This window comes from Gobius niger, assembly GCF_951799975.1.
Source record: "Gobius niger genome assembly, chromosome: 4".
Lineage (NCBI taxonomy): Eukaryota > Metazoa > Chordata > Actinopteri > Gobiiformes > Gobiidae > Gobius > Gobius niger.
The window spans coordinates 30,006,561-30,031,529 of NC_136855.1; the positions used below are offsets into that span (position 1 = coordinate 30,006,561).

Consider the following 24,969-nt stretch of genomic DNA (forward strand, 5'->3'; position numbering starts at 1 on the left):
CTGGCAGGAAGTCTCATTCTGAGTCCAGGGTGGATATGGAAAGAGTAGAGACAGTAAAACAATACCCATGTCTGCATCTCGGCGCTATCATTCATTATGTACAGATATTTTCCACGTCATTTGAGTGGAGGAATAAAAAGCACACTTAGGCGAAGTAAAACTCTGTATTCGATCAGCATGTTTCCACATAAGTGTGTATCCATGCTGCGATGGCAAATAGCTAAACTCAATTTTCTCTGCTGGTGGTAGGAATGTCTGGAATTAAGTTTAGAAAGCCTGGGAAGTCAGATATAGCACTGTGATTCCCATTACTGTTGTGTTTGTGCGTCCTCAGTTTAAGTGTTTACGATTCTTTGGCTTGCGCATTAAAGTTCAATTTCCTCGCTGTATCTCGTTCCATTCCCACTTTATAGTCGATTGAGTTCTGATTCGGGCTGTTATAAAGATATTTGTCTCCTTGACGATGCATCTGAACAGACAAATATCTTGCTCTATTGTGCATCACATTATGGACATGCTATTTTACACAATCTCATGATCTTTTGTGTGCAATGTGAAGAAAAAAGCCTTTGCGGTTTAAGTCTAGTCCAGTTGAAATATGGAGACGAGTTTCACCTGTAGCAGATCACATACTGAGTGGAGTGGTTCATTGATTTTCATTCCTGGGTATGGTAATTGATCATATTGCTGTCATTTTAAGGCTGACTACAACAACTGCAACATGCCATGAATTTATATGAGCAAGATCAATTGTATCTGACATGATATTTAATCATGACATGATTGATTCAGTGTGCAGGACATTTTTTAAGAATAATAAAGAAATGAAAGATCCACACAACTGAGTAGCTCCCAAGCTTTTTTAATGCTCACCGAGTGACGTTTCGGGCCTTAGCCCTTCTTCAGGACATTTTTCAAGTCATTAAATACATTTTGCCAAAATGAAGGCCTTAAAAGTCATTTTAAAAGCAATCATCTGAAGTAAAACTGGCATTACATCTAGATTTCTTTAAAAATATATATATATATTTCACAACTAATTGTTTGCATTTGCATCAAAACGTTCATGTTATTGCCAATTTGATTTTGAATATCAACATTTCCCTTTATTCCTCTGTTTGATGGAACGTTTGCAAAACTTGAACAGATTATTGTGGTTTTGTGGCATTAAAAATATAAAATGTTGGCTTTAAAGTAGCATTAGAAGCATTAAATTTGACTTGCTGTTGCCTGTAGAAACACTGATTTATATGGCATAACATACTTGAATTACCTCATACTATTGCACATTGCATACAGCTAGGGGGCGATATGGCCGACAAAGATCTTTGACACAATTTCAATTTTATCGCAATTCATCTACCCTGGCAACTTTAGATTGCCATTTAGAGGCAGCTGGCTAAAACAATCTGCTTCTTCTTAGAGTTTGCACTGTTTTTACATTCACCTGTCACTCATTCAGAGCATGATAGAGACTGACCAATAAGAATGAGATAAGTAGATCGCTTGTGTGCCTTGTGTGAGCGCAGCGCTGCATTATATCATAACATAACCCACCTTTACGTTCCGCTTTACTACACCTATGGCATTCTATTCCATGTCTGTCTTTTTTGTCTGCCAGGCCGCAGAACAATGGGAAATTCTGTGAAGGCTCCAGTCGTCTCAATCAGCTGTGCAACACTCGCTCATGTCCTTCAACTGCAGTGGATTTTCGGGCCCAGCAGTGCGCAGAGTATAACAGCAAGCCATTCAGGGGCTGGTACTACAAGTGGAAGCCCTACACCAAAGTGGATGGTAAGATCATTATATCATACGTGTCCCTTGATCAGAACAATGGAGTGTGGAAGATTATTCAAACCGCTGTCATTATTCCAGTAAGTTACATCCTGCTGTGTGTGTTAGGTTGTGTTTCTTTAATGCCCACCACTATTTACTCCAGCCATTGGTGGGAGCAGAAAGTTGTGGAAGTGATCACTTAGTGTAATGTTCATGGCAGACGTGTAGCCACCTGCACCCTCTGACACAGTGGGGATAGATTTAAAAGGGAAGCCTGGAGGCCAGCTTTGTTACACAGAGAAGGCAGTGCGGTGAAGGAGAGCCGTGTGTTTGGCCCTCTTCCCAGCCCTGTTTAAGCTGTTGATGAATGGGGGGTGATGTAGAGAGGAACAGATTCTGAACTGCCTTCAGAGACCTTGGGCCAAGTCACCTTCACCATCATTTATTTTAATCAAAGACGGCTGTAGAGACTTGTCTGTGATAACTGATCTGAACTGCTAAATAAACCTGTTGCCCTACATGGATTCTCAGGGGTCCTTTCAAAGCCTGTTCCTGTCTTTTCTAATTCATTTTTAGCAGTCAGTGCGCACACTTTACAATATGCCATCAGGTCGCACTGGGATCGCTACAGTAACTTGTGATGCATTGGCAAGGAGAACACTTAGTGAGTGGCATATTTTCAGCTGTTTCCTTGTATTTTTCCAGATGAAGACATTTGCAAGCTTTACTGCATCGCAGAGGACTACGACTTCTTTTTTGCCATGTCCAGCAAAGTCAAAGATGGCACCTCTTGTTCCGAGCACAAAGGAGATGTCTGCATTGACGGAGTTTGTGAGGTGAATGTTGTGTTCATGACCCTGCAGTACAGTATAAGCAGATACACACTGAATATATACATATCTTTTTGTCTGTAGGCTGTGGGATGTGACCAGATGTTAGACTCCAAGGCCTCTCTGGATGCCTGTGGGGTGTGCAAAGGTGATAACTCCTCATGCAAGTTCTACAAGGGCCAGTACACTCTCCAGCACAGAGCTAACGGTGAGCACTGCTTGAAATATACATACTGCCTGTACCTTGTCCCTGTCAAGCTGTACAAGACCCAGAGATGACGCCGAGTGCCTGATGATATAAAACAGAAGTGATGCATTTTGATTGATTATAATGTGGTCCATCTTTTTTGGCTCAGAGTATTACTCCATGGTCACAGTCCCAGCTGGCGCTCGCAGCATCCGCGTCCAGGAGATGGAGGTTTCCACCAGTTATCTGGCAACTCGCTCTCTCAAGAGGAAGTACTACCTGACGGGGGACTGGACGGTGGACTGGCCAGGGAAGTTCCACTTTGGAGGGACAGTGTTCGACTACCAGCGTTCTTTCAACAAGCCGGAGAGCCTGTACGCTGCTGGACCTACTAATGAGACGCTGGTGTTTGAAGTAAGCCGCAGTGCTCTGTAGTGTCCACTAACGACTATCGACTGTGACAGGGGCCCTGGCAGAGCTGCCGCGCCTCTTTTTTATGTTTAAACATGACAAAACTCAGATGAAAGGGGTCTGGGTGGGGGAAAACCACTTGCACTTGGGGTTGTCATGTTTCTAGATGGTACGTGAGTGATTTTGTAGATGCACACTTAGCTGTAGGATAATGACAAGCTTCAAAGTTATATTAGATCAACTTCAAGGTCAGGCATTTCTTGCTTTACAGGGTTGTCACAGCAAATCATCTGTTTTCTAGTGTGCTTCAATTCATGTAGTATTTATTTGGAATTGGCTGTACACTAGATGTTCTTTCTGATGCAATCCTTTGTTCTGGCATGAAGGGGGAAAAAACGCTGACTTTCCACTGCTTGTGCTCGATTACACTGTGTTTTCATGCATGTAAAATTCCACTATGCTTTCATACTAGATGTCAAAGTTTTTTCACTCAATTGGATGAAAATACATTATATGGATGAGGCTTTATACTTGCTTATAACATGATACACAGGCTTTCTTTGGGGAAAAAAACAACCAAATAAGTCGGTATGTCACTAAATGCATCATTGTACCATTTCAAAATGAGCTTTATCCCACAAGGCTGATTCCTATAACCACATTCCTTCACGTACCAGTCTGCCAGAGGTACATCACAGGGAAAGCAGGAAGCCACCAAGCAGCTTGGTCAAGTGATTTTCAGCCACTCATGGAAGAGAAAAGATGCTTAAAAGTGAATTGTGGGTGATTTATTAGTTGGAAGCACCGCTCTGGCCCATGTTTGTAATGAGTGCCAAAGGTTTAAAGGAAGGACAAGTCATCAACCATCTCTTTAGCAGGAGAATGTGAATTCGTACAACCATCTCCTCCTTGCGGCTAAACTAAAATAGGCTTGCAAGTCTTAGCTTTGTCTGTGAAGTTTTAAGTAAACTCAGTGAGCACATGTGGGATGTTGCCCCCCTCATAACTTTTGTCAGTAGAAGCATTTTTTCCCTGCACTCTGAACCCGCGCCGTGGAAACAGCAGTGGAAACCAGGTGAGGGATAGATACTTTCCCCACCAACTCTACTTCAAGAGCAGAAGCCTGTCTGCTCTGTCAGGCCCTTAGGCGAGTGAACAGTGCACTTACAGAGGGGATATTGGAGCGTAAATCTGCAGGAGTACAAGTGTGTCTAAATGTTTTACTTTTGACAGGCCTGCCCATCAGGAAATGTCTGTGTGTTTTTGTAACTATTTCAGAATGGTGTAAGTAGTAGTTGGGAGAATGGCATCTGGCTGCCCATTGTTCTTTTTCTGAAACATCTGCATAGTTTAGAAAAAAAGAAAAGAAAAAGAGATAACATTGTTTCTGATTAACATTACTTTGTTTTCTGATATTGTGAATTACATACAGTATATGCAAGGTTAGGTATTGTTAGGTATTGTTGGATCTTATGCAGCGCTTTTTGACAGATTGGTTGATGAACTCTCTATTGAATAGCCTAAAACTAAGATTCTCAGTTTTCAAAAAGGGATTTTTCCCCTATTTTATCAGAAACATATTCAGCCGTTTCCGAGCACATGTTCAAAATTACAGTATCTCCCAGGGACATTCTAGGTGGGATAGTTCCCGATGGCTAGTTAGTACAGATTCATCATGAGGGTAAGTGAAAACATGCAGTCACCACAGATATTATACAGTAGAGGTGAAGCAGCTTGCCTGATTTCAAATCCACAATATCCTTGCTTTGAACCACACCACAGGTTCCCTGCTGTTGGAAAATAACAGAAAATGCTTTTGGCCAAACTAAACTGGTCCAAACAAACAGTGTTGCAAACATTTTGAGCTCTTTCCAGTGAGTTGCTGCATAATGTTCTTAACAACACATAGGAGTTAAGCTCTTCTGAAATCTAATGACCGGAGCATCAGTTTCCTATCATGTCTGCCTGACACACATCTGTCTGGGGGAGTGCTCAGTAGTAGCACGCTGCTGATCTGCCGATGACACAAACATAATCCCCACTAGCATGTCCCGTAAGTACAAGAGGTTGATAGGGAGAGGAGGGAAGCATGAGATTAAAAGATTAAGAAAACTGCAATCTTTAGATGTGGTGTGAGGGCAGTTGGAGCTTCTGCTGCAAATGAAAAAAGTCCAGATCTCTCCCCCCCCCCTACCCCCCGCTAGCCCTCCAACTGATCTTGAACTAACTATAGCCGTCAGAGAATAGCTGACAAAGCACATGGCCCGTGACATCTCCCGTGATCACTCCCAGGCGCAGCTTGAAGCACTCTAAGAAAAACAAATGCTGCCGCGCTTGAGCATAAACTGTGACAAGGTGCTCGCATCATTGCTTAGAGATGGAGTAGCTAACAGGAGCGGGGAGGAGGAGGAGGGGAGGGCGGAGGAAGCAGACACAACATATGGCTACTTTTGAGGGAAAACCAAGGAGGATTATTCCCGCTTAATCGACATTCTTGCGGTATGGAGCTGAGAGGTCATGCCAGTCCAGGGACAGGAATTTCCGAGGCCACAAAACAAAACCAATATCTGTGTTCCCGTGTTGCAATCCATCATGGCCTCATTCGACTTGACGAGTGACGCGGTGAAAACCAAGACACAGTGGCCCGATCCCGCCGATAAGAAAAGCACATCAGCGGCGGAGTTATAATTATCTTACTGGGTAGTTGTTGCTGTTGCGTCCCGTTGTGCAATACCATGTGGACATTGAGTTTGCTTTGGTGAGTTTGTGTGGGCACGTTGAAGCCTTCCCTTTGTTGCCTTTCGGTTTGGCCGTTCAGTTGTCAGACAAGGAATAAGCTTTTGCTGGATTTGTCCCAGACTGACAAATGAGTGTGGACGGGTTTGGATGTGTCCGAGGCAAATCATTTGGAAGTTTACATCTCTGCCGGTGCACCAATTTACGATGTGGTCGGTCGGGTGTTAAGAGATTGGCTAACAAAATTTATATTCTGAGAAGTTGGATGCGATTGCGGTAAAAGGACTTAGACGTCTTAGCTGGTAATCTTTTGTAAAGCTCTATTGTTTTAATCAGTCACTTACCATGAATTTTTGAGGAGGTAGTGACAGGAGAAAGACAATTTCACCTGACAATACGGCCAAACTGGAACATCTTTTCAAGTTTTGCTGATTTGAAAAAGGCAAAGGTAAATGTATTAGTAAATAAACAACTTTGAGAATACATGTGCTACCCGCGTTGCTTTCTGAATTGCAGATTGGTATTGCATGGTTCATTTGTGACTCTTGCTTGACTGCCATACCAAATAAAGTTTCCAAATCCACGTAAGGTACCCTAAAATCATCCCTTGGTTGTAAGGATATGTATTTGGAGCTCCAAAACTCCTAAATAGAAAATGGAAATATTGTCTCTCGTGTCCACCAAATAAATAAACCAAACTTTTAACTGTGTGGTCTGCCATTTTGTAAAGCAAGCCCTCATTAATGTGTGGTTATAGGTAGTACTTAGAACCTCTCAATGAGACATGAACGGTCTGACCAGGCCACCGGCTCGCCCACTGCTCCTCCAGTCAGGTCCAAAACACACAGGGCAGAGAACTTGGAGTGTATTTTGATGCTTGTTCCTCTGCCAAGGCTCTTCTCTCTAATCAGCTGTGTTGTTGGCACACAGATCCTGCTCCAGGGCAAAAACCCGGGTGTGGTGTGGGAGTACACCCTGCCCCGCACTGAGAGGAAACCTGAGTACATCTGGGGTGTGGTGCGGTCCGACTGCTCCGCTCCCTGTGCTGGAGGTGAGGCTCTTAAAACTCTAATATTAATGATTTATCATAGAGACCTGTGTAATTGTTAAGCTTACTTTGAATAAATAGAAAATGAGAAAATGTAAGTTACTGAAAACTGGAATAGATTGCATTGCAAATCCTAGTTCAAGGTAGATGATTCATTCATATGGTGGAAAAAAATAATACTATACAGTACTTGGACTGTCTATTTTCTCCTACTTGTCATCTTGATTGAATGTGGCTTTGTCCTCTCCCAGGCCGGATCTCCACCAAGGCCATCTGCCTGCAGGACCAGAAGCTCCAGGTCAACTCCAGCATGTGCAATCCCCACACCAAACCCACTCTGGGATCACATCTGTGCAACACTCAGCCGTGCCCTGCATAGTGAGTGCATCTCCGTCGTGTGTGGTTCACTGCTTCTCCCTCACTCTCTCTGCACTCACTTGTGGTCTAGTGCTGCCCCGCTTATAATGTTGCCAAATTTTTAGCAGAACGAGGTGCTGTTTTTACTGTGTCCCTGCACATGCACACAAACACAGGCCACAGGCCGTCCCACACAGACGTACATTGTGGCAGGGCAGAGGAGAGCTTGTCTGTGGTCAGCCACCACTCAGCACCGCCTGCCTCTCTCTCTCTCTGCCTCTCTCTCTCTCTCTCTCTCTCTCTCTTTCTCTTTTGTGAATACACTATAATTTACCTTTTTATATATTTCTATTTAAGAACACACTCATCTCCAGATCATCTCATCTCTTCAATTGTATTTTCAAATATTCACTCTGAGATCTATATCTAACTGACTGAGATGTCTTGCTCTGCATTTAACTTTTTAGTGAGTTTTAGTGAGATTGACAAGCCTATTATGTTGTCATGTCTTGAAAGCTATTATGAAGGTAAAGTACATGCCTTGGGATCCATCACCTTTGTAGCAAACTTCTATGTTGTATTATAGTGCCAAACATCATCAAGTCTTAACCTTGGTTACCTGGGTAATTTCTCTTACAACTAACAAGAGGTACTTACAGTAAATGTTATGCCCTTGATTGAATACTTCTTTTTACCACCAAATGAATGCTGGTTAAGTATTCAAGTCTTGAACTTTCGTAAACACTTGAGAGTCAAGAGAGGAAGGGGAAATATCAAGGACGACAAAGCTGAAGGCAAACTCCGAGTAAGTGGTGCTTTCCAAAGATGTCTCGCCTTTCATAAAATGTCAACTCAAGTTAAGAAAAAAAAAAAAGCTCCCAGACTCTCCCAGTTAGTAGCAAAATCATGCCTGGATCTGATCCTCTCTGTCTAGACATTGTGCTTAATAGCCTGCATTATTAAGGGAGGCCAAGCGCTAAGGGACCAATAGAGAAAGTAAAGGTAAAAACTGGACTGGAGTCAAATGGTGCAACAAGTGCAGGATAGATGGCGTCTTCCAGGGTTTTGGAGGCTGGTGTAGAATCTAAGTTGATATGCAGAGGAAAATGAATACATACAGTATGTCGTACATTTAACAGAGTACACTGGTAGTACTGTTGGGTCAGCTTATCAAAAAACATAGGACAACAAGGCAAAAATGGACTTTCTCCTGTGTCCCTTGACGAACTCGCCGGACAGCTATCGCTTACACCTCCAACATACAGCCTCTGTTTCTAACTGAGTTTCCCACCACTCGAGAGGGCATTTCCCGGACCTAATCTTAAGCATACCATTTCTCTTATCTCGGCGAAAGGTATTGAACAGCCTTGTTGCGGTCTGACCAACCCTTTTAAGAAAACAGTATATGCCAGATAAATAACACTGGGGCTGTGTCCATTCCATCAGTATCTCATTATACAGTAGCTAACTGTATTTCTCAGCAGGTTGTTTGTAGGAGTCAATTTATAGGGCACTGTGCAGGAAGAACGTTTAGTTGAGTGAGCAGCATGAAAGCTTAAATGGTTGTATTAAGACCAACAGGATGTATGGGCACGCATTCAAAAGCCAAGTAGACCAGCGCATACGAAAAATCGACAAAGACTCTGGAAGGTGTGTGTGTGTGTGTGTGTGTGTGCGCGAGCAGAAGGGGAATGTAAAAGTGGCTGCTTATCTGTGCAGCATGTATCTCGGGCGCTGACAGGCCTATCCATGTTTTATTGTGCAGAGACGGGAGAATTCCCACGGGCCTGGCCAGTCTAGCCATGCAGAGCCAGGCGAGCCCCCCACCCACACACATGCCCCCCACTCCCACCCACTCCTTCATGTTGAAAAGCGTCACTCGTACTGTTGTTGCCAGCATGTCAAGGAGAAAGTGCATGCTTGACTGCTGTGTTTTTGAACATACAAAGGCGAATAGGTGAATACTGAAGGTCTTCGGAGCCCTGTGCCACATTTTGGATGCGATTTGAATACAACTTCAAAGTCTGCATCTTGTCTGCCAATGTCCCTTCTCCTACAAACTCTTCGTTTAATGCAAGCTAATGTTTGTTTTGGCAAAGCTTCCAGATCTTGCCCTAGGTATGGTCAAGACTACCTCGCTCTCAGTCATTCTAAGGTTTTCATTGGGGTGACGGTGGCGTAGGTGGTAGAGCGGGTCGTCTTGTGATTGGAAGGTCATGGGTTCAAATCCCAGCTCCCGTAAGTGCACACTGTCGTTGTGTCCTTGGGCAAGACACTTCACCCTACTTGCTTCCAGTGTCTGCGGACATTGGTGTGTGAATGGGTGACTGGTTCCTTACTGTAAAGCGATAATAATGATAACGTTAGAAAAGCGCTATGTAAGTTGAGTCCATTTATAAAGATGTTTACCTACATGTGAGAGTAGCCGTTAACAGAGGGGAGGGACTGAGCCAAGCTAAACTCCTCCCTTTGGTCTTTATCTGGTGTGCGGGCTGAGCTTAAACTTTAGTTCGCTGATGAAGCCTTTTGGATGCGAGGCGAAACGTTCTACACTTCAACTACAGAGTACAGAAAATGACTCAAGAACCTTCAGAGAACCCAGAGAAATTCTACTCAAGAGACTAAGGAGGCCATGCAAACTCCACACAGACAAATACCCAGACTTTGTTCCATGAAGGCAACTTTCTGAACTACTGCACCGCCATGCCAGGACCATCTGTGAAGACTAATGGCCTGTTCAGAAAGAATTAAATCTATGACAGATTGTGTGAGAAAATGCAGTGGCTTAAACTTTCAATTTTGTCTGCCTCTATGCTCTTGTGTATTAAAATATTGTAGAACATTCATTTCACTTTGAAACCAATGTTGGTCTAAGCAAAACACTGTGGCACTTTAGCCACTTTCTCCAAAATGATATATTGTTATTTATAAGCGAGGAAAAACACAGCAGGAACGTAAACAGTCCCTGCGGCCCCAAAAATCCTAAGTGATGCTTTCAGGTCCGACGGTTCACATCTTTCCCCTTTCCAAATTGCAGTTTAGCTCTGGCTCTTCATTTGTCTGTGGGCTTTGAGAGGGGAATGAAAGCGTTTTTCTTCCCCGGAGCAGGTTCAGCGGTGCGGAGGGACGGTCTTTGCGGTCGCGTGTCTCTGCACTGGACTGAGCCATCTGCCCAGCGCGCCTCTTCCTCTCTAAGCTGCGGTTGTCAGACCACTCATTTGCTGTAATCTCTCCCCTTTAGCTCCGATGCCAAGGCAGCAGCTATTTTAAAAGCAGGGCTGTCATCTGTGGCAAAGCCAGGATGTCAAAGATGCTTAGAGACACTGAAAAGAAGGCGCAAGAGAATTGGGCAGGTTTTTGACACCAGTGAATGAGCAGATCACAACTACTGAGATGGGCCTTATCATATTGTAAGAACTACAGTTGGTTTACAAAGTTTTCAGACCTCTGTTATTACTTTGTTTTCAGTATGTAGCAGCCTGCCTTGCACTTGCATCGTGCTTTATAAACTTTCAAAGTGCACTCGGTGGATGTTAGCTACTGTTATAGCAAGACAACTGGATTTGAACCGACTGGTCAACCTTTTAATTTTAAGACGGTCTATGATCTGACCCACTGGCCTCCTAAGCAAGCAAAGTGAAACCAAAATGGATCATTTCAAAAGTGCAGAAAACAAAAAAGTATTGTCATAGTTGTGCTCTTTTTGAATGTTTAGAAATGTTTATGTCTGAGGTCATTTCCACTATTTGCCTATGATGCAGACAGATATCGAGTGTAGGCAACATTTTCAGTATCAGACTCCGACATAATAACATAGGAATAAATAGATATAGGTATGACAGGAATGCTTCCTTCCAACACTCATATGAGCAAATGTGTATATACAGTGTGGTTTTATGCTTAAGTTCTGGATGTAAATGACTCGGAGAGAGATAGATAACCTGCCAAAACAATGCTATATATAAAGTCTTGTGTGTTTTTGTTCGCTTGTGTAATAATGAAGATAAGTGTCCGAGTTGTCAAGCATTGTGGGTCAGGATTTGATGCATTATAGTTTTAACCAGAGTTTTGGGGGATTGGGCGTATTCACACCAACTGCTGCTCCAGGCTGAACTGGTGTTGTTTGTGTATGTTTAGGAGTTGGGGCTAAAATAAGGATTTGTGGTCAGGCCTTGTCCTGATTAGAAGGTCATTCATGCCGATGTGGAGTTTTAGGCAACTTCGCATGGCACTGTCTGTTATGGACCTTTGACCATTAAAGAATAGTACAGCATTATTCAGATTTTAGAATTGTTTTAACCTATTATTTGCAAAGAAAGTCACACACACACACCTTTCAAACATACTAAAACATGTTTTCTAATATTTTGTTTGCTGTTTATGAACTTTGTAGGACGCTTAGGTTTCTCATCTGTCTGTTTCCACACACAAACATGTGCCCTGTGTATCCGTGTGTCCAGCTGGTCAGCGGCAGAGTGGGGAGCCTGCAGCCGCTCATGTGGAGGAGGACAGCAGACCCGGGTGCTGCGCTGCCTCAGGAGGGTCACCTACCAGAGGGAGGAGGCCGTGGTGCAGTCGCTCTGTCCTGTCATCTCTCCAGCTCAGGTCCAGCCCTGCAACACCCAGGTCTGCCCCCCCGAGTGGAGCACGGGGGCCTGGTCTCAGGTGGGGCAATTTATCAGTCTCTATTCCCGGAGTAAGATTAGTCTTCTAAAACTGCCACAGAAACCAGAACTGAAGATGATAAGAAAAATTAAGCTAATATAACACAAGCTCGTCATCATGTTATTACATTCTTATGTGTATGCAAAAAGGGACACTGGCAAATTTCCTGTGACAGTTAAATCAACACTCTGCTGCCCTCTATTGGATGTGTAAAAAAAAAAATCCAGTGACCTCTGAGCTAAGCTTTGCATGACTGATTGACTGACTGATGAATTCAAAGGCAGCTGAAATATTCGTGGCACTCAGTCAGCAGCTCCATACTTGTCTGAGTAGTGAACAGAATGCACTTCTTAAATAGTAATATGGACTTTTAAGATTTTTCTGATGAATATCGAGAGTATTCATTTCCGTAAAGTTGACATCAAGGGGCAACAGCACATCAGAAAACACTGAAATATGAAACTAGCAAAAGCACTCAGCGCATAACAATAACTAAGCCTGTTCAATATTGATTAATTATTCACTAATTTTCTGCGTGTTAATGATATAGATTTTTGTTAGTTATTCTAACCTCCTCTCAAAATAGGCAAGGCAAGGCAAGTTTATTTGTAGAGCACAATTCATACACAAGGCAATTCAAAGTGCTTCACAGTTGCATAAATAATGGTTCTCTTTACCCTTTTCACTCTACAGTCAATCATATATCTAAATAAAGTTTGCAGGCCTGAAAAACTTGACATAAAGGTCATATCACAGACCACACTTTTGTCCTTTTGCTTTGAAGAATTAAAAAGCATGTATTGTACTTGATGTTGGCCCTTTTTCAGACATGAGCCACCTGTACTAAAACGCCTGACGCTCATCTGTTGCGTTGGCTCTCTCCCTCGCTTTGTCGCAGCGTTTTGTAGCAGCAGACCAAGTTCACTCAGCGGTCATGTCCAGACAAGGTCCCCCAGTACAGATCAATCAGACGTCCCAGTGACAAAAGGACAATGTGATGAGCCCACGCGGGAGAGTGCAGGACACCGGTCTATGTAAATGAGCGAGCGCAGATGTGTCGTATCTTTTGACTAATAAATGTGCGCGGGTCAGTCCCACTGGGCCAGTTTGACACGGTGCCACAGCTCTGGGCGCTTCACACAGAGTTTATAGCAGCTCTGTTACTGGTAGGTCGAGGTCAAATCCAACTTTGAGTTATTGGGTTATTGTATTTATGTCAGGCCGTAATGGGCTGTCATCAAACCCCTGACCTTCTGTTTGTTTGTCCACCAAGCGTGCAATAACAAACGCATGTGAGACGTCCCTGCCAAGGATGTACCCTCTGCTAATGTCCGCGGGGACCACATTGATAAACGCTCGAGGTTAGAGCAATCAGTAAATGAAAGTGATCGTTGTGGAAAATGGATTTGAAGGAAATGAAATATTTGTAATTCGCATCATGTAATAGAATCATCCACATATTTTTACAAGCTGTGTTTTTGTAATACCATTGATGTTTCCTTTAACTAGATTTGAGACTTAAATAATACATTTACATAAGTTTTAAGCATCTGATTTCATAGTCGTTTTTCAATCTCAAAAGTTTCAGTATTCCCAAAACTTTCGGAATTTGGTCATTTCTTCTTCTCCTGCAGATGTTCTCTGATTCACATTTCCTGGATTTTGATGCTTCTGCATTTTTAAAGCTTAGAAACGATAATTGGGCCAGTTCTGGGAAGTTTTAGGCTTAAACTGTGTCTATTACTACAGCAGGGGTGTCCAAACTTTTTTCACCGAGGGCCACAGATCAGTGGTCAGTGCATTCAAACATTCAACCGGGTGTATTTAAGAGAGGTTTAAACCGTGCCCCACACCTTTATTGCTGGGTTGCAGGATCATGATGTTACAGTGCCCAGTGGGGGGCAGGAGACAGTTTTTCCTAATAATTGCATTACACTTTCAAGTCGTATGTAGAAAGAAAATATATGAATTACAAAAATGATCATTAATATCCATCACTGGGTCCATGATCTCTCTGTACAAGACCAAAAATTTTCTCAAAAAAACAAAATAATTGTACCTCTATATAATGTTACAGGCCTTTATTACGCTGTGATGCCACCCGCAACCCAGCAATTTAAGCTTATTTAAGCACAATAAATGTTTTTGAGGTTTTAATTGTGTGGAAATATTAAGATTGCAGATGTGAGCCAATAAAAGAAGAAGCTTGAGGGCCACCAAAATTGGTCAGAGGGCCGCATTTGGCCCCCAGGCCACATTTTGGACATGCCTGTACTACAGCATGTATTAGCAGACCGATTGCTGAAAAGGTTCTGAGCATTTCTGCTCAGACTTTTGACCTGGCTCCAAATAAAGTGGAAGAAGAAAATGGAATGTGATTAATCCAGAAGCGATAAAAACAATACACTTTTCATTCAATTTAAAAAAGCCATTTTCAGATTTGCAGTATATTGCAGTTTAGCTGACAAAGTTTGACCAAATCTGGCTAGCAGCTTGAGAATGGAGAAAGTTTATTGTTCTGTCCAAATCATATAGTGGCATCCACCTCAGTGTTGTCCAGCAGTAACTTCTTGTCCCTGACCCACAGTGCTCAAAGACCTGCGGTCGCGGGATGAGGAAGCGGAGCGTGTTCTGCCGCAGCACTGATCCGGGAGCCTCGGCGGTGGTTGTGCCTGACAGCATGTGCAGACAGCATCACAGGCCCAAAGCCCAAGAGATCTGTGTCCTGAGGCGCTGCCCCAAGAATGACAGGCTGCACTGGATCCCTACACCCTGGGGAGAGGTAAAGAGCACTCACACACACTATGCAATCTTTATGAGCTGTGATTAGTCACCTTCAGCAGATACAATTTATTTTTAGATTTGTTAGAGCCAAAGCGCAGGTGATTTAGAACAAAGAAAGCATGGGTTTCTTTAGTTCCTTAAATAATACTAATGACTGCTTTTGAAATCAAATGCTGACCCAGTTAAGTGCATTGTTTTTGTGCTTTCTATCCTGGGTGCTCACATTTTAACACCTGCATTCTTCAAAACAGCTACTTTGGTATTTGTAGACACATCTATTTGCACAATCATCATAAAAAACGTCCAACATTGCAAAGATGCACAGTTGTTGCTTTGGGAACTCTTTGTGTTGAGGGATCAAGATATGAAGTATGCTTTTTTAGACTAAGCCTACTTCTGGTTCTCTTTTCCAGTGCTCCAGGTCGTGTGGCTCTGGCATCCAGAAAAGAGAGCTGCGCTGTGGGGAGAGAGAGTCTCGTGGAGGGTATGGAGGTTTCATGTTAGTCTTTGAATGTCAAGGCATGCCAGAGTTGTACATCATGTAGAAGTACAGTTTTATTAAGACTTTTGGTGCCTTGTAGGTTTGTGGAGCTCCCCTCTCGGCGCTGCAGGAACATGGCCAAGCCCCTGCTTGACCTCCAGCAGCCCTGTAACCGCGGAGCTTGCCCCGGGCCGCCCCACATCAGTCCAGGCAGAACCCCATCCAGCTCCATGGTCTCCGGATGGTACTCCTCTCCTTGGCAACAGGTACATGTGCTTTGTCTTTGGTTTATTTTTTATTTGAATGAGGGAAATGAAAATGAAAAAAAATATCTGGATATACATTATATTACAATGGACAGATCCTGCATATTTGTGAGTTATTTGTGGGGCACTCCAGCATTGATGATTGAGTACATTATTATATAATAAAATGCAGGAAATGCAAAACAGTGGACTTTTTTCTGCCAAAGAGAAAATAGTTTTATTAACAGGATTACAACAAACTTGCTTGAATGTGGTATGTTTTCATGAGGGACCAACGTTATGGTTAAAAGCTCAAAATAGCTGCTTTTGTGTGATATTTCCCCTTTTGTGTGATATTTCCATTTCGCAAACTGAATATTTCCATTTAGTTGACTGAAGTGATTATTTAACTTGTTTTCTACATTTTTGTCTTGAGCCCTGAAGCAGTAAAAGTTTTATCGGCACAAAACAAATGAACAGAACTGACTTTAGAGTTCCTTTGTGGGTGTTTCCCCATAAAGCTCAGAGAGGAGCAGAGTGTAGGTGGTGGTGCTCACAGACACAGACACATCCTTTTTCTTCCTCTGCAGTGGCTCTGTGTGTGTGAACACTTTCAAATGCAATCCAAAGGCTCCTCTCTGGTGCAGCCTATTGGGGCAGGTAGTGTAGTAGGCTGTGTGTTATAACATCTTTTATGTAAAGAGTCTTAAGGGCAGCCTCTTACAGCTCACAGCCACATTCTGCTTGATCTCGAGCTTGTGATCCGTCTGTTCACTCCACAGAAGATATCTCCTGACAGCTCGCTGCAGGGCGAGTACATGCTCTACGGGATCTTTGTTATCTTCATGTGTTCTTTGTGTTTGCATAGCCTTTTTCCTGTTTCTGGGTGGCTCAGTGTTGGATCTCCTCCTTATTTATAACTGACCCTTCTCTCTTCCCTCTCTGCTCCATCTCAGTGCTCCGTATCGTGTGGCGGAGGGGTCCAGACTCGAGCGGTCCAGTGTCTGCGCCACGGTCGACCCGTGGCTGGCTGCCTGCCTCACCAGAGACCTGTCACTTCTAGAGCCTGCAACACTCACTTCTGCCCTGCTGCCCCCCCTGTGCCGGTACACAGGCCCCCCTGGGTCACTGCGGCTGCTCCGCCTCGCAAAGGTACACACATCGCACTCTTACTGAACTACACCTGACTCCCATGAGCAGATGATGAAGGGAATTATAAAGAGTGTATCCACGTAAATCATTTTCATTCCAAACACAACCCTCAATGGGACAGAGTGTCAAAACAATCAACACATTTCATAACTCAATGTTGACACTCATTCGGTTTCCATGCTCTGACATCTCATCATACGCTCTATATTATGTACATCTGTAGTTTTCAACTGGTGTAGCATCCTGACAAGCGGTGGCGAACCACTGTAGCTACAGTATGCAAACAATGTCAGGGTCGTCTACCTCAGTCTTTCCTCTTGATTAAAAAACAATCATGTTTTTTCTTTGCAGATGACCACTGTGTGGATCTTTTCAGCTGGTGCCACTTGGTTCCTCAACATGGCGTCTGTAACCACAAGTTTTATGGACAGCAGTGCTGCAAGTCGTGCTCCAGCAAAAGGCACTAGTGCTGCTGAGCGCAGAAGGAATCAATAACACTCTGAGCAGTTAGTGGTTATGACCCACAACACACAGGACTGTCGCACAGCCGTGTCTCTTCCTGGAATACTTGACTAATCAATTGGGTTGAAGAAGGAGAGAAACCACATAGACATTTCTACCAAGGAAAGCAGTATGGCTGCTGGTGCTCACTTTTGAAAGACGTCATTGTGAGAATGCACTGGAACTGGAAATCAAGATGTCAAGTGTGGGATAAAATGTTGTTAAATGTAATGTTCATTTAAATGTGCTCCTATTAAACCTCTGAAACAAGCCATTCATGACTACAGAGGCTGGGCTTTCCTAAATGTTGTGTAAGAGTTCTGGTGCCGCACACCTTTATTTAAGTTATTGCTGTCCGTGTTGTTGATAAGATGATTTGTGATATGTGGTATTATTGTTTAGTTTGCCCCAGGATCCTTATCATGACTTTTCATTTGAGGAGCTTGTTGGTTTTCTGCACTTCTCCTCAACACTCTCTCCACATGTAAAGATATCTGCTGCTGATTCATATTGGATTATAATATTCTTGTGCGTTCCATTCATGCCATGAAAAGATAACTGTAAAGCTTTGTATTCTGTTCTATTGTAAGTGCTTATCTGTTATGCATTGTAAGTTAATACACATGCATTATCTCTGTCTACGTTTTGTCCTTTGTATTATGATATGGCTCCAGATGAATTTAGTTATTTCTGGGGTTGGCCACGTGAAGGACCAGCTCTCGTGGCTGGTATTGATATTTGTCTCTTTAAACCATTTAGACGCTGAAAAATTCACATATTCTCTTTTTTATTTATTCTCTTTTAACTGCATTTATTCCTATATTTAATGCATTCATATAAACCAAAAACCTCAGCTAGTGCCCACACCTGTAATGGTGGACTAGCTTCTTCCCAAAACTTGGTTATTGCTGTTTGCTAGTAATCCAATTAAAATTAAGTGGACGAAAGTTAATCATTGGTTTTCCACAGAAAAAACAAAACCACTTACTGCTGGGCTTGACAATGCTAAAAAGTCTTAACAGTGAGACTGAATAGAGCTGGTATAATGGCTTCTATGTCTCGCCAAGAAGTACTTTCAAGCAGCCCGTGGATGAATAAAAATGATTGCTCTAAGTGGTGGCCTTTTGCATAGCACACAAACAAAACAGCATAGGGCATCGCTGAGAGTAAGCTTGTTATTATGTTTCGAGCTGTTTGTTTTTGCACATTACAAATTCTTTTCTTCCCTCCCTCTGAACACAGCACTGATTAGGCCCCATTATACAAGAGCTGGCCATCACTCTCCTCTCGCGTCTCAGTAGGAATCTTCTGACACCGCCATTGGCCTCTTTGGGCGCCCTTAAGACATTCCCTGACTTTGCCCTGCCTTCCAAAACTTTCGTAAGCCGCAGCACGCTAAGATTTATGCCAACAAAAGTGTGTGTTTTCTTACGGTGATTATTCCAGCCTTTTCCGACACTGCGGGGGCGGCAATTGCTCTTTAATCAAGCCGTCTGCATGCATCACGCCGCCCGGAGTCCCCACATCTTCTCGGCTGCATGCTGTTTACCGGCATGCTGAGAGCCAGACACCGCAAACTGGGGGCCCACGCACGCCCACGCGCAGCCATGTGCGAGTAGTAGAACCTGTTTTTGCGATGCAGTAGCATGTTCACAACAAGAAGGTGATGTGATGTTCAAGACAGAATCCAGGCTTTTGAATGACTCGTGTCTCCAGGTTTGGCCAGTGGGACATTTAAGACTTTTTTAGGCTTCAATTCAACAAAAAGTATTACATTTTGATTGGGTCTTTTTTCTGTGCCCCCCCAATTGTGGCATTTAATTTGGCATAAGCAAATTAACCTCTTAATCCTTCGCCTTAACCAAGTGCATTTTCTCCAGTTCTAATCTAAAAGGTCACAGCCTATAGGCCAGTGTAGTGCCTTATTTGAAAGCTAAGACTCACAAAACCCGTCTCAACCAATCTTTTTGCTCGCATTGCTGTGTGTTCGTCACCTTTTGGATTATAATTTTTTTTCAATCCTTTTTTATTGCGTTTTCGTCATAGATGTTTGTCACTTTTCTGTTACTCTTTTGTGGCTTTCTTGTCACTTTTTTGGCACTTTTTTGTTGCATTTTCCAGTTTTCTGTTGCTCCTTTGTTGGCCTTTTTCCTCACGTTTTCATCGCTCTTTGGTGGAACTTTTATCCTTGTTTTCGTCTCATTTTCACTGCTATTTTCAATGTTTTTTTTTCAAGAAGCTTTTAGTTTTGGGTGAAGCCAAACTGGAGAAAATGTGCGGTTCAGGTAGGGGTTAAGAGGTTAAAAACGAAAAAAAAAAAAAAGATCCTGTGGCGACCCTGTTTATTTTTGAAAACTGACAGTTCATTTTATCGTTGTTCATTGGGATTGGGTCAGTGCATGTTATTGGGCTGATTTTCATTTATTGTCTCACAGTAATAGTCACAAACTCGCTCTCATACATGCAAGGGCTTGTGAAGTGTCTTGCCCAAGGACACGCTGGTCAGAGTGATAGAACCACCAACCTTTGGATTGGTGGAAGAACACTCATACTACTTTATAACACCTGGTATTTCCAAACAATCTTCCAAAATCGTGGTACGAACCAGCCCCGACCTTGCAGCTTTCAGGAGAAGAGATCAGGGATTCTCAAGGTGGTACGGGTTTTCCTTTCTTCTTCTTCTTCAAAAAATAAATAAATGGCAGGCTTCTTTCACAAAATGTTACTGTACACAGAGTTCAATGTGCTGGACATTTCTTGATACAGATGTTTTTCTTTGTTTTGTGATGAACCAAGTCCCTTCTACTGGGGCCAAAGTTGGTAACAGTGGAAATCAACACGCTGTCTCGATAGATCTTTTCTTTTTTATTCATCTACCAGAATGTCTGTGACTTTCAATCCTAAACATTAGTGTATTAGCAGTTATTTTTAACCAGTTTTTTTTAAACACACATATTCAAAACTACGGAGCCCCTAAAGTTCCCTAAAGAGAAAAAAAATGGTGCGGTCAAAATATATATTTTTTTTAGTGGCCAATATTGTTTTTCTCTCTTTAGGGAACTTTAGGGGCTCCATATAAACCGACTCTCAATGATTAATCCTTAGATTCACTGAAATGAATAGATCCCAAATATTCAGCCTCCATTACAGATCCATAAATCCGAGTCTGCTCTAGTGCTAATGTGGTGCACGTGTATGTCCCCTCCATTTCTCGTGCATTTAGTGGCGTTGCCTGGTAGCAAGATGGGGCGCGCCTACACACCCGCACATGACGTCTGCCTCTCTGCAGGGTGCCGATTTCACCGCTGCACTGATGTGAGAATTTCTATTACTCCATCCTGCTTACATTTCCAGATGGGGCTTCATTTCCCCCCCATCCATATTGGTTCATAATGACATTTTTAGATTATCTTAGCATGGGGAGAAACAGAATCACCGCAACAGAGTAATAAAGGGACCTAGCTTGGAATGGATATTTAAGCGGGTTGGAAATACAGTATGTACAAAATGCATTTTAATGTGAAATGTGGGTGAGGGGATGATGTCTTTACTATTATCAAGCAAATGCCAGAATGTACAATATTTACAATACACTGAAAAAGTAATACTACAGTACAAAGAAGAAGAAAAAAAGGTATACATGCCTTTCGGTCATGTGACCTTGTTATGGCGGATATTTTGAATACCGAAGTAGTATCATGCTTTACTACCGGCCGGCCCCAGAGACACACGTTTATGTGAAGAGACCAGTGAGTCAATGTTTAAGCTGCTCAAAACGTTAGCATGCTACCGGTTAGCATGCTACCGGTTAGCATTTTGCTTCAACAGCTCAGCTCCGACCTCTCCAAGAGAAAGCCCTGAACCACACTCCAAACATAGTCTTGGCTATAACATGTGACAGAGGTCCGAGCTGTTAGTGTAGTATTTCCTCAGTGTTCATAGATGTGAGCCACACATTTGTTTATCGTGTTGAACTGTCAATAGTTGACAGTTGCTAACCGGTAGCATGCTAACGTCTTGAGTAGCTTAAACACTGACTCTGACTGAGACTCTGTTGACATGACAAACTGTAAAAATCACAGAGAAAGGTTTTCTGTTTCCTGGAGTGGGTGAGGCAGAGCTTTAGTAAATCCTGTTGCAGCTCGACGGACAGAGCTGCTACGTCTGTGCCACATTTGCTGGTTATCACATAAACGTGCGTCTCTGATTCAATGATTACGACTACTTAAAAATGCCATTGTCAATCCGTTGTCTTTCATTTTCATCCTGAGAAGAGATATTGTTACATGTTGTAGTACTGCATAATGCTACGTCGGTATTCAAAATGGCCGCCGGAACTATGCGGCGTGATGTCATTGGAAATGCATGTATAGGTTTTTAAATCTTGGGGTACTGCACTTTCAAATGAAGTATGGCATGTGGAATTAACTTAAACCTAAAATGTGTATCAAAAGTCATAGCCAGAGTTAAAAATGTAGATGATTTGATTAAACAAGCAAATTATGACACATTTTAAGACAGTTACTGGCGTGATAGTGGTGAGACTTCAGCTGTCTGCAAACCAATTTCCAACCGTGCAAAAATAAGTATCAGTCTAGACTGTCTGATGAAAAAATACACAAAACAAAACAGCAGGTGAAGCAGACTATTATGTCTGCCATCAGCCCGAGTATTGCTTTTAAAAATCAAAGTCCAAGGCTGATACAATGGCGCTATTTCATTGTTCTGTTTAGACCAAAACAAGGAAGGTTTGATTTTTGCTTATTAGTTGCAATGTCAATTCCAAAACTAGTGGAGCAGTAATGGAAGTAATTATGACCCTTCTGTTAACCTCTTACCCCCCGCCTAAACCGAGTGCATTTTCTCCACGTCTTATTTAAAAGCTAAGACCGACAAAACTGATCCTTTTCGGTGACTGACACATATTGGCATAATTGGAAAATTGAAGGAATAGTGTTTTTATCCAGAAGCCCGCACAGACCTGGAACCGGCCCTGTCGAGGTTATGAAGCAATCGCAAAAAATTCCTTCATTCCACTCACTTAGGTTTCGATTACTTTGTGCTAAATTGTCAGAGTGCTTCTGCAATACACCCTTTCTGTTCAACCCTTGTAAATCTTTCCCACATCGGTTGCTTTCTGAGGACAATAGCACCTTCAAAGATTTCTTTTCCGCGAGGTGAAATAAGTCCAGCATTTACCTCTTTGAAACCAGCATACACAATGTGCACACGGCGCTAAAGTGGATGCCCTGCTCTGTCAACTCCGAAATAGCCTTGTCTCTCCTAATACCCGCTCTACCTGGGCTGATCGATGCAGGGCTTACTTTCCTGTTTTCAACACAACCCTTTTCTCTCTTTCTTTTTTTTTTTTGTTCCACTTGGCAAACCACCACAGCCGGCATCAGTACAGTCCGGTTGTTGAGAGTCAAAGCCTATAGGCTGCTATTTCAATCTAACCACCACTACAAACTGTCAAGAGTGCGAGCTAAGAAGCAAAGATGGCCTCGCACTGAACCCTGATAGGACCCCTCACAGCTGACAGTCAGCCTAATCACTCCCAGAAAGTGCGCCTGATCTCTCTATTTCTTTGCACGGCTTTAGTGGGAGGGTGTAGGCATCCAAACAAGCGCGATGTGTATGGTATCGGAAAAAATGTTTACTACTAGTACTACCAGTATCGAGAAAATGAAAGAATCGAGTTGTTTTAGCTTTTTCCCCCAATATTTATTCATTTTCCCCGCAATTTTTTCTCAGATTTTTTTTCCCATTTGCCCCCTTTTTTTTTTTTTTAATGTTTCTCTATTTCCCCCAATTTTCGCTCCAATGTATTCCCCATCCCCCCCCCCACACACATTTTTTGCCTTTTTTTTTTAATTTAAAAATGTTCTGCCCAATGTTTGCCCCATTTCTCCCAATTCTTTTTCTTATTTTTGCCCCAACTTTTTCTTCTTTTCCCATTTTTTTCCCCACAAATTTTTATTACCAATATTTTCCTTATTTCCCCCAATTTCCTCCAATTTATTCCCCATTTTTTCCCATTTGCCCCTACAATTTTTTTTTCTTCCATTTTGTAAATCATCTTTTGCCCAATGTTTGCCCCATTTCTCCCGATTCTTTTTCTGATTTCCCCAATTTTTGCCCCCTCATTTTTATTAGGATTTTTTTCTATTTCCCCCTTTTTTCCCCATTGTTTTATAATTCACCCCCCCCCCCCCTAAAAAAAAATGTATTCCCCATTTTTCACACATTTCTTGACATTGAAGGTGAACCTGATATTGTACATTTGCAGATCTTCCACATACACGTTATTGTTTACTTCTTTATTTGGTTTCTTTACGACTAATATTTTAGTATAGGTATTGGGAAAAGTATCATTCAGACATTGGTATCAAAAACCAAGCATCGTTAAAGTAACCGGTGTGGGGGGGTAAAAAAAAATAAGATACTTACATACACATAAGACCATTCTCTCCTTTTTTGTTTTTTTAACTTTTCACTTCCTACGCCCTTGCCGCCTTCCTAGCTGGATTCCTTTCTCCCCTCCCAGACATACAGTAGAGCGTCTGGGTGTGGGGACGGTTGGATGGCTGGATGGCTGGATGGCTGGCTGCACAGGGGGAGAGGCTGAGTGCTATTTGCTGCGGGCTGATTGCAGGTGGATCATGGCATTTGGCAGGGCTTTAGAGGGACGCGGGGGTGTCGCACTGTGGGGTTCATTTCGCTGCTGCAAGACATCTCTGACTTTTCTGGCTGAGAAGGCGCGGCGGCTGCCATCATGCTGCAAACAATATGAAAGAAAGGTGACTCGGTGCAGAGGGAGAATGATGAAAACAAATGTGTGATCTGGAAAATGCCTTTGGTTTGTACGTAGAGGAGTTTAAGTATCTTGTATGAGGGAACATTTCTGGATGGCAGAGTTTAAACAGACAAAATCCCACTACTCCCCATTAGTTAATTATTGTGAATAAATTGCCATTATATTAGTCTATAGTTATCCATAGCATACATTTTAAGTGTGATATAAGTTATTTCCTCATGAGAAACACACCAAGTCGTTGTTGTTATTGAGACCATCTCCCTCTAGCCCAATCAAAGCACCCGCCCAGTCTCTGGAGTCCAGACACCTTCACTAAACTTGCTCTTATGCTCTTCCTTGCACAGATTAGCATTGCATGGTATACTATCATAGCTTTTACTTTCATTTTGAACTGCTTTTCACAGTAGCAGCAGAGACAGGTTTGCATCCCAGGGGCATTTTCTAGACATACATACTATTATACTACAAAAATATCAAGAATAGTTATAACTCTTTAACCTCCACCATAACCGAGTGCATTTTTTCCATTTCAGTTTTACACAAATCTAAAAGATTTGTTTGTGATTGGAGCTTACAGCCTATACACAGTGTTGGGGAGAATACTTTGAAATTGTATTTAGTTACTGAATACTTGCCTTAAAGTATATTCTGTAATGTATTCCGTTACTTTGTCTAGTCAAAGTATTGTATTCTGAATACTTTGAATACTTTTAGAATACTTTCACAGATTGTCATTATATATATATTCATAAATATAGCGTATAGTTACAAAAATAAAGACCATGATTATTGACCCAGTCTCTTGGCAAATGGAGCAGCAGATATTTCATTTTAGGAGGAAAAACAGGTCAAGATTAAAAGTTCTTTGTTAATAATGTTGTGCAATATGGAGCTAAAATGTACTGGGATGTATCCCTTGATATTTCGAACTGTATTCTAAATACTCTCAAATGAAAGTGTAACTTTACCAGAGTACAGG

General features: G+C 42.4%; 1 protein-coding gene across 1 annotated transcript in view; it reads left to right on the forward strand.

Moving 5' to 3' along the window:
* Positions 1-17,668, forward strand: part of adamts18 (ADAM metallopeptidase with thrombospondin type 1 motif, 18) — a 50,570-nt gene extending 32,902 nt beyond the window's left edge. The window contains exons 13-24 of the mRNA XM_079554670.1: positions 1,622-1,794; positions 2,482-2,612; positions 2,691-2,814; positions 2,963-3,207; positions 6,871-6,991; positions 7,240-7,366; positions 11,806-12,010; positions 14,598-14,792; positions 15,208-15,278; positions 15,376-15,541; positions 16,477-16,672; positions 17,024-17,668. Of these exons, the coding sequence (XP_079410796.1) occupies positions 1,622-1,794; positions 2,482-2,612; positions 2,691-2,814; positions 2,963-3,207; positions 6,871-6,991; positions 7,240-7,366; positions 11,806-12,010; positions 14,598-14,792; positions 15,208-15,278; positions 15,376-15,541; positions 16,477-16,672; positions 17,024-17,139 (1,870 nt within the window). The 3' untranslated portion in view covers positions 17,140-17,668. The remainder of the gene's footprint in view (positions 1-1,621; positions 1,795-2,481; positions 2,613-2,690; positions 2,815-2,962; positions 3,208-6,870; positions 6,992-7,239; positions 7,367-11,805; positions 12,011-14,597; positions 14,793-15,207; positions 15,279-15,375; positions 15,542-16,476; positions 16,673-17,023) is intronic.
* The last annotated feature ends 7,301 nt before the right edge of the window (positions 17,669-24,969 follow it).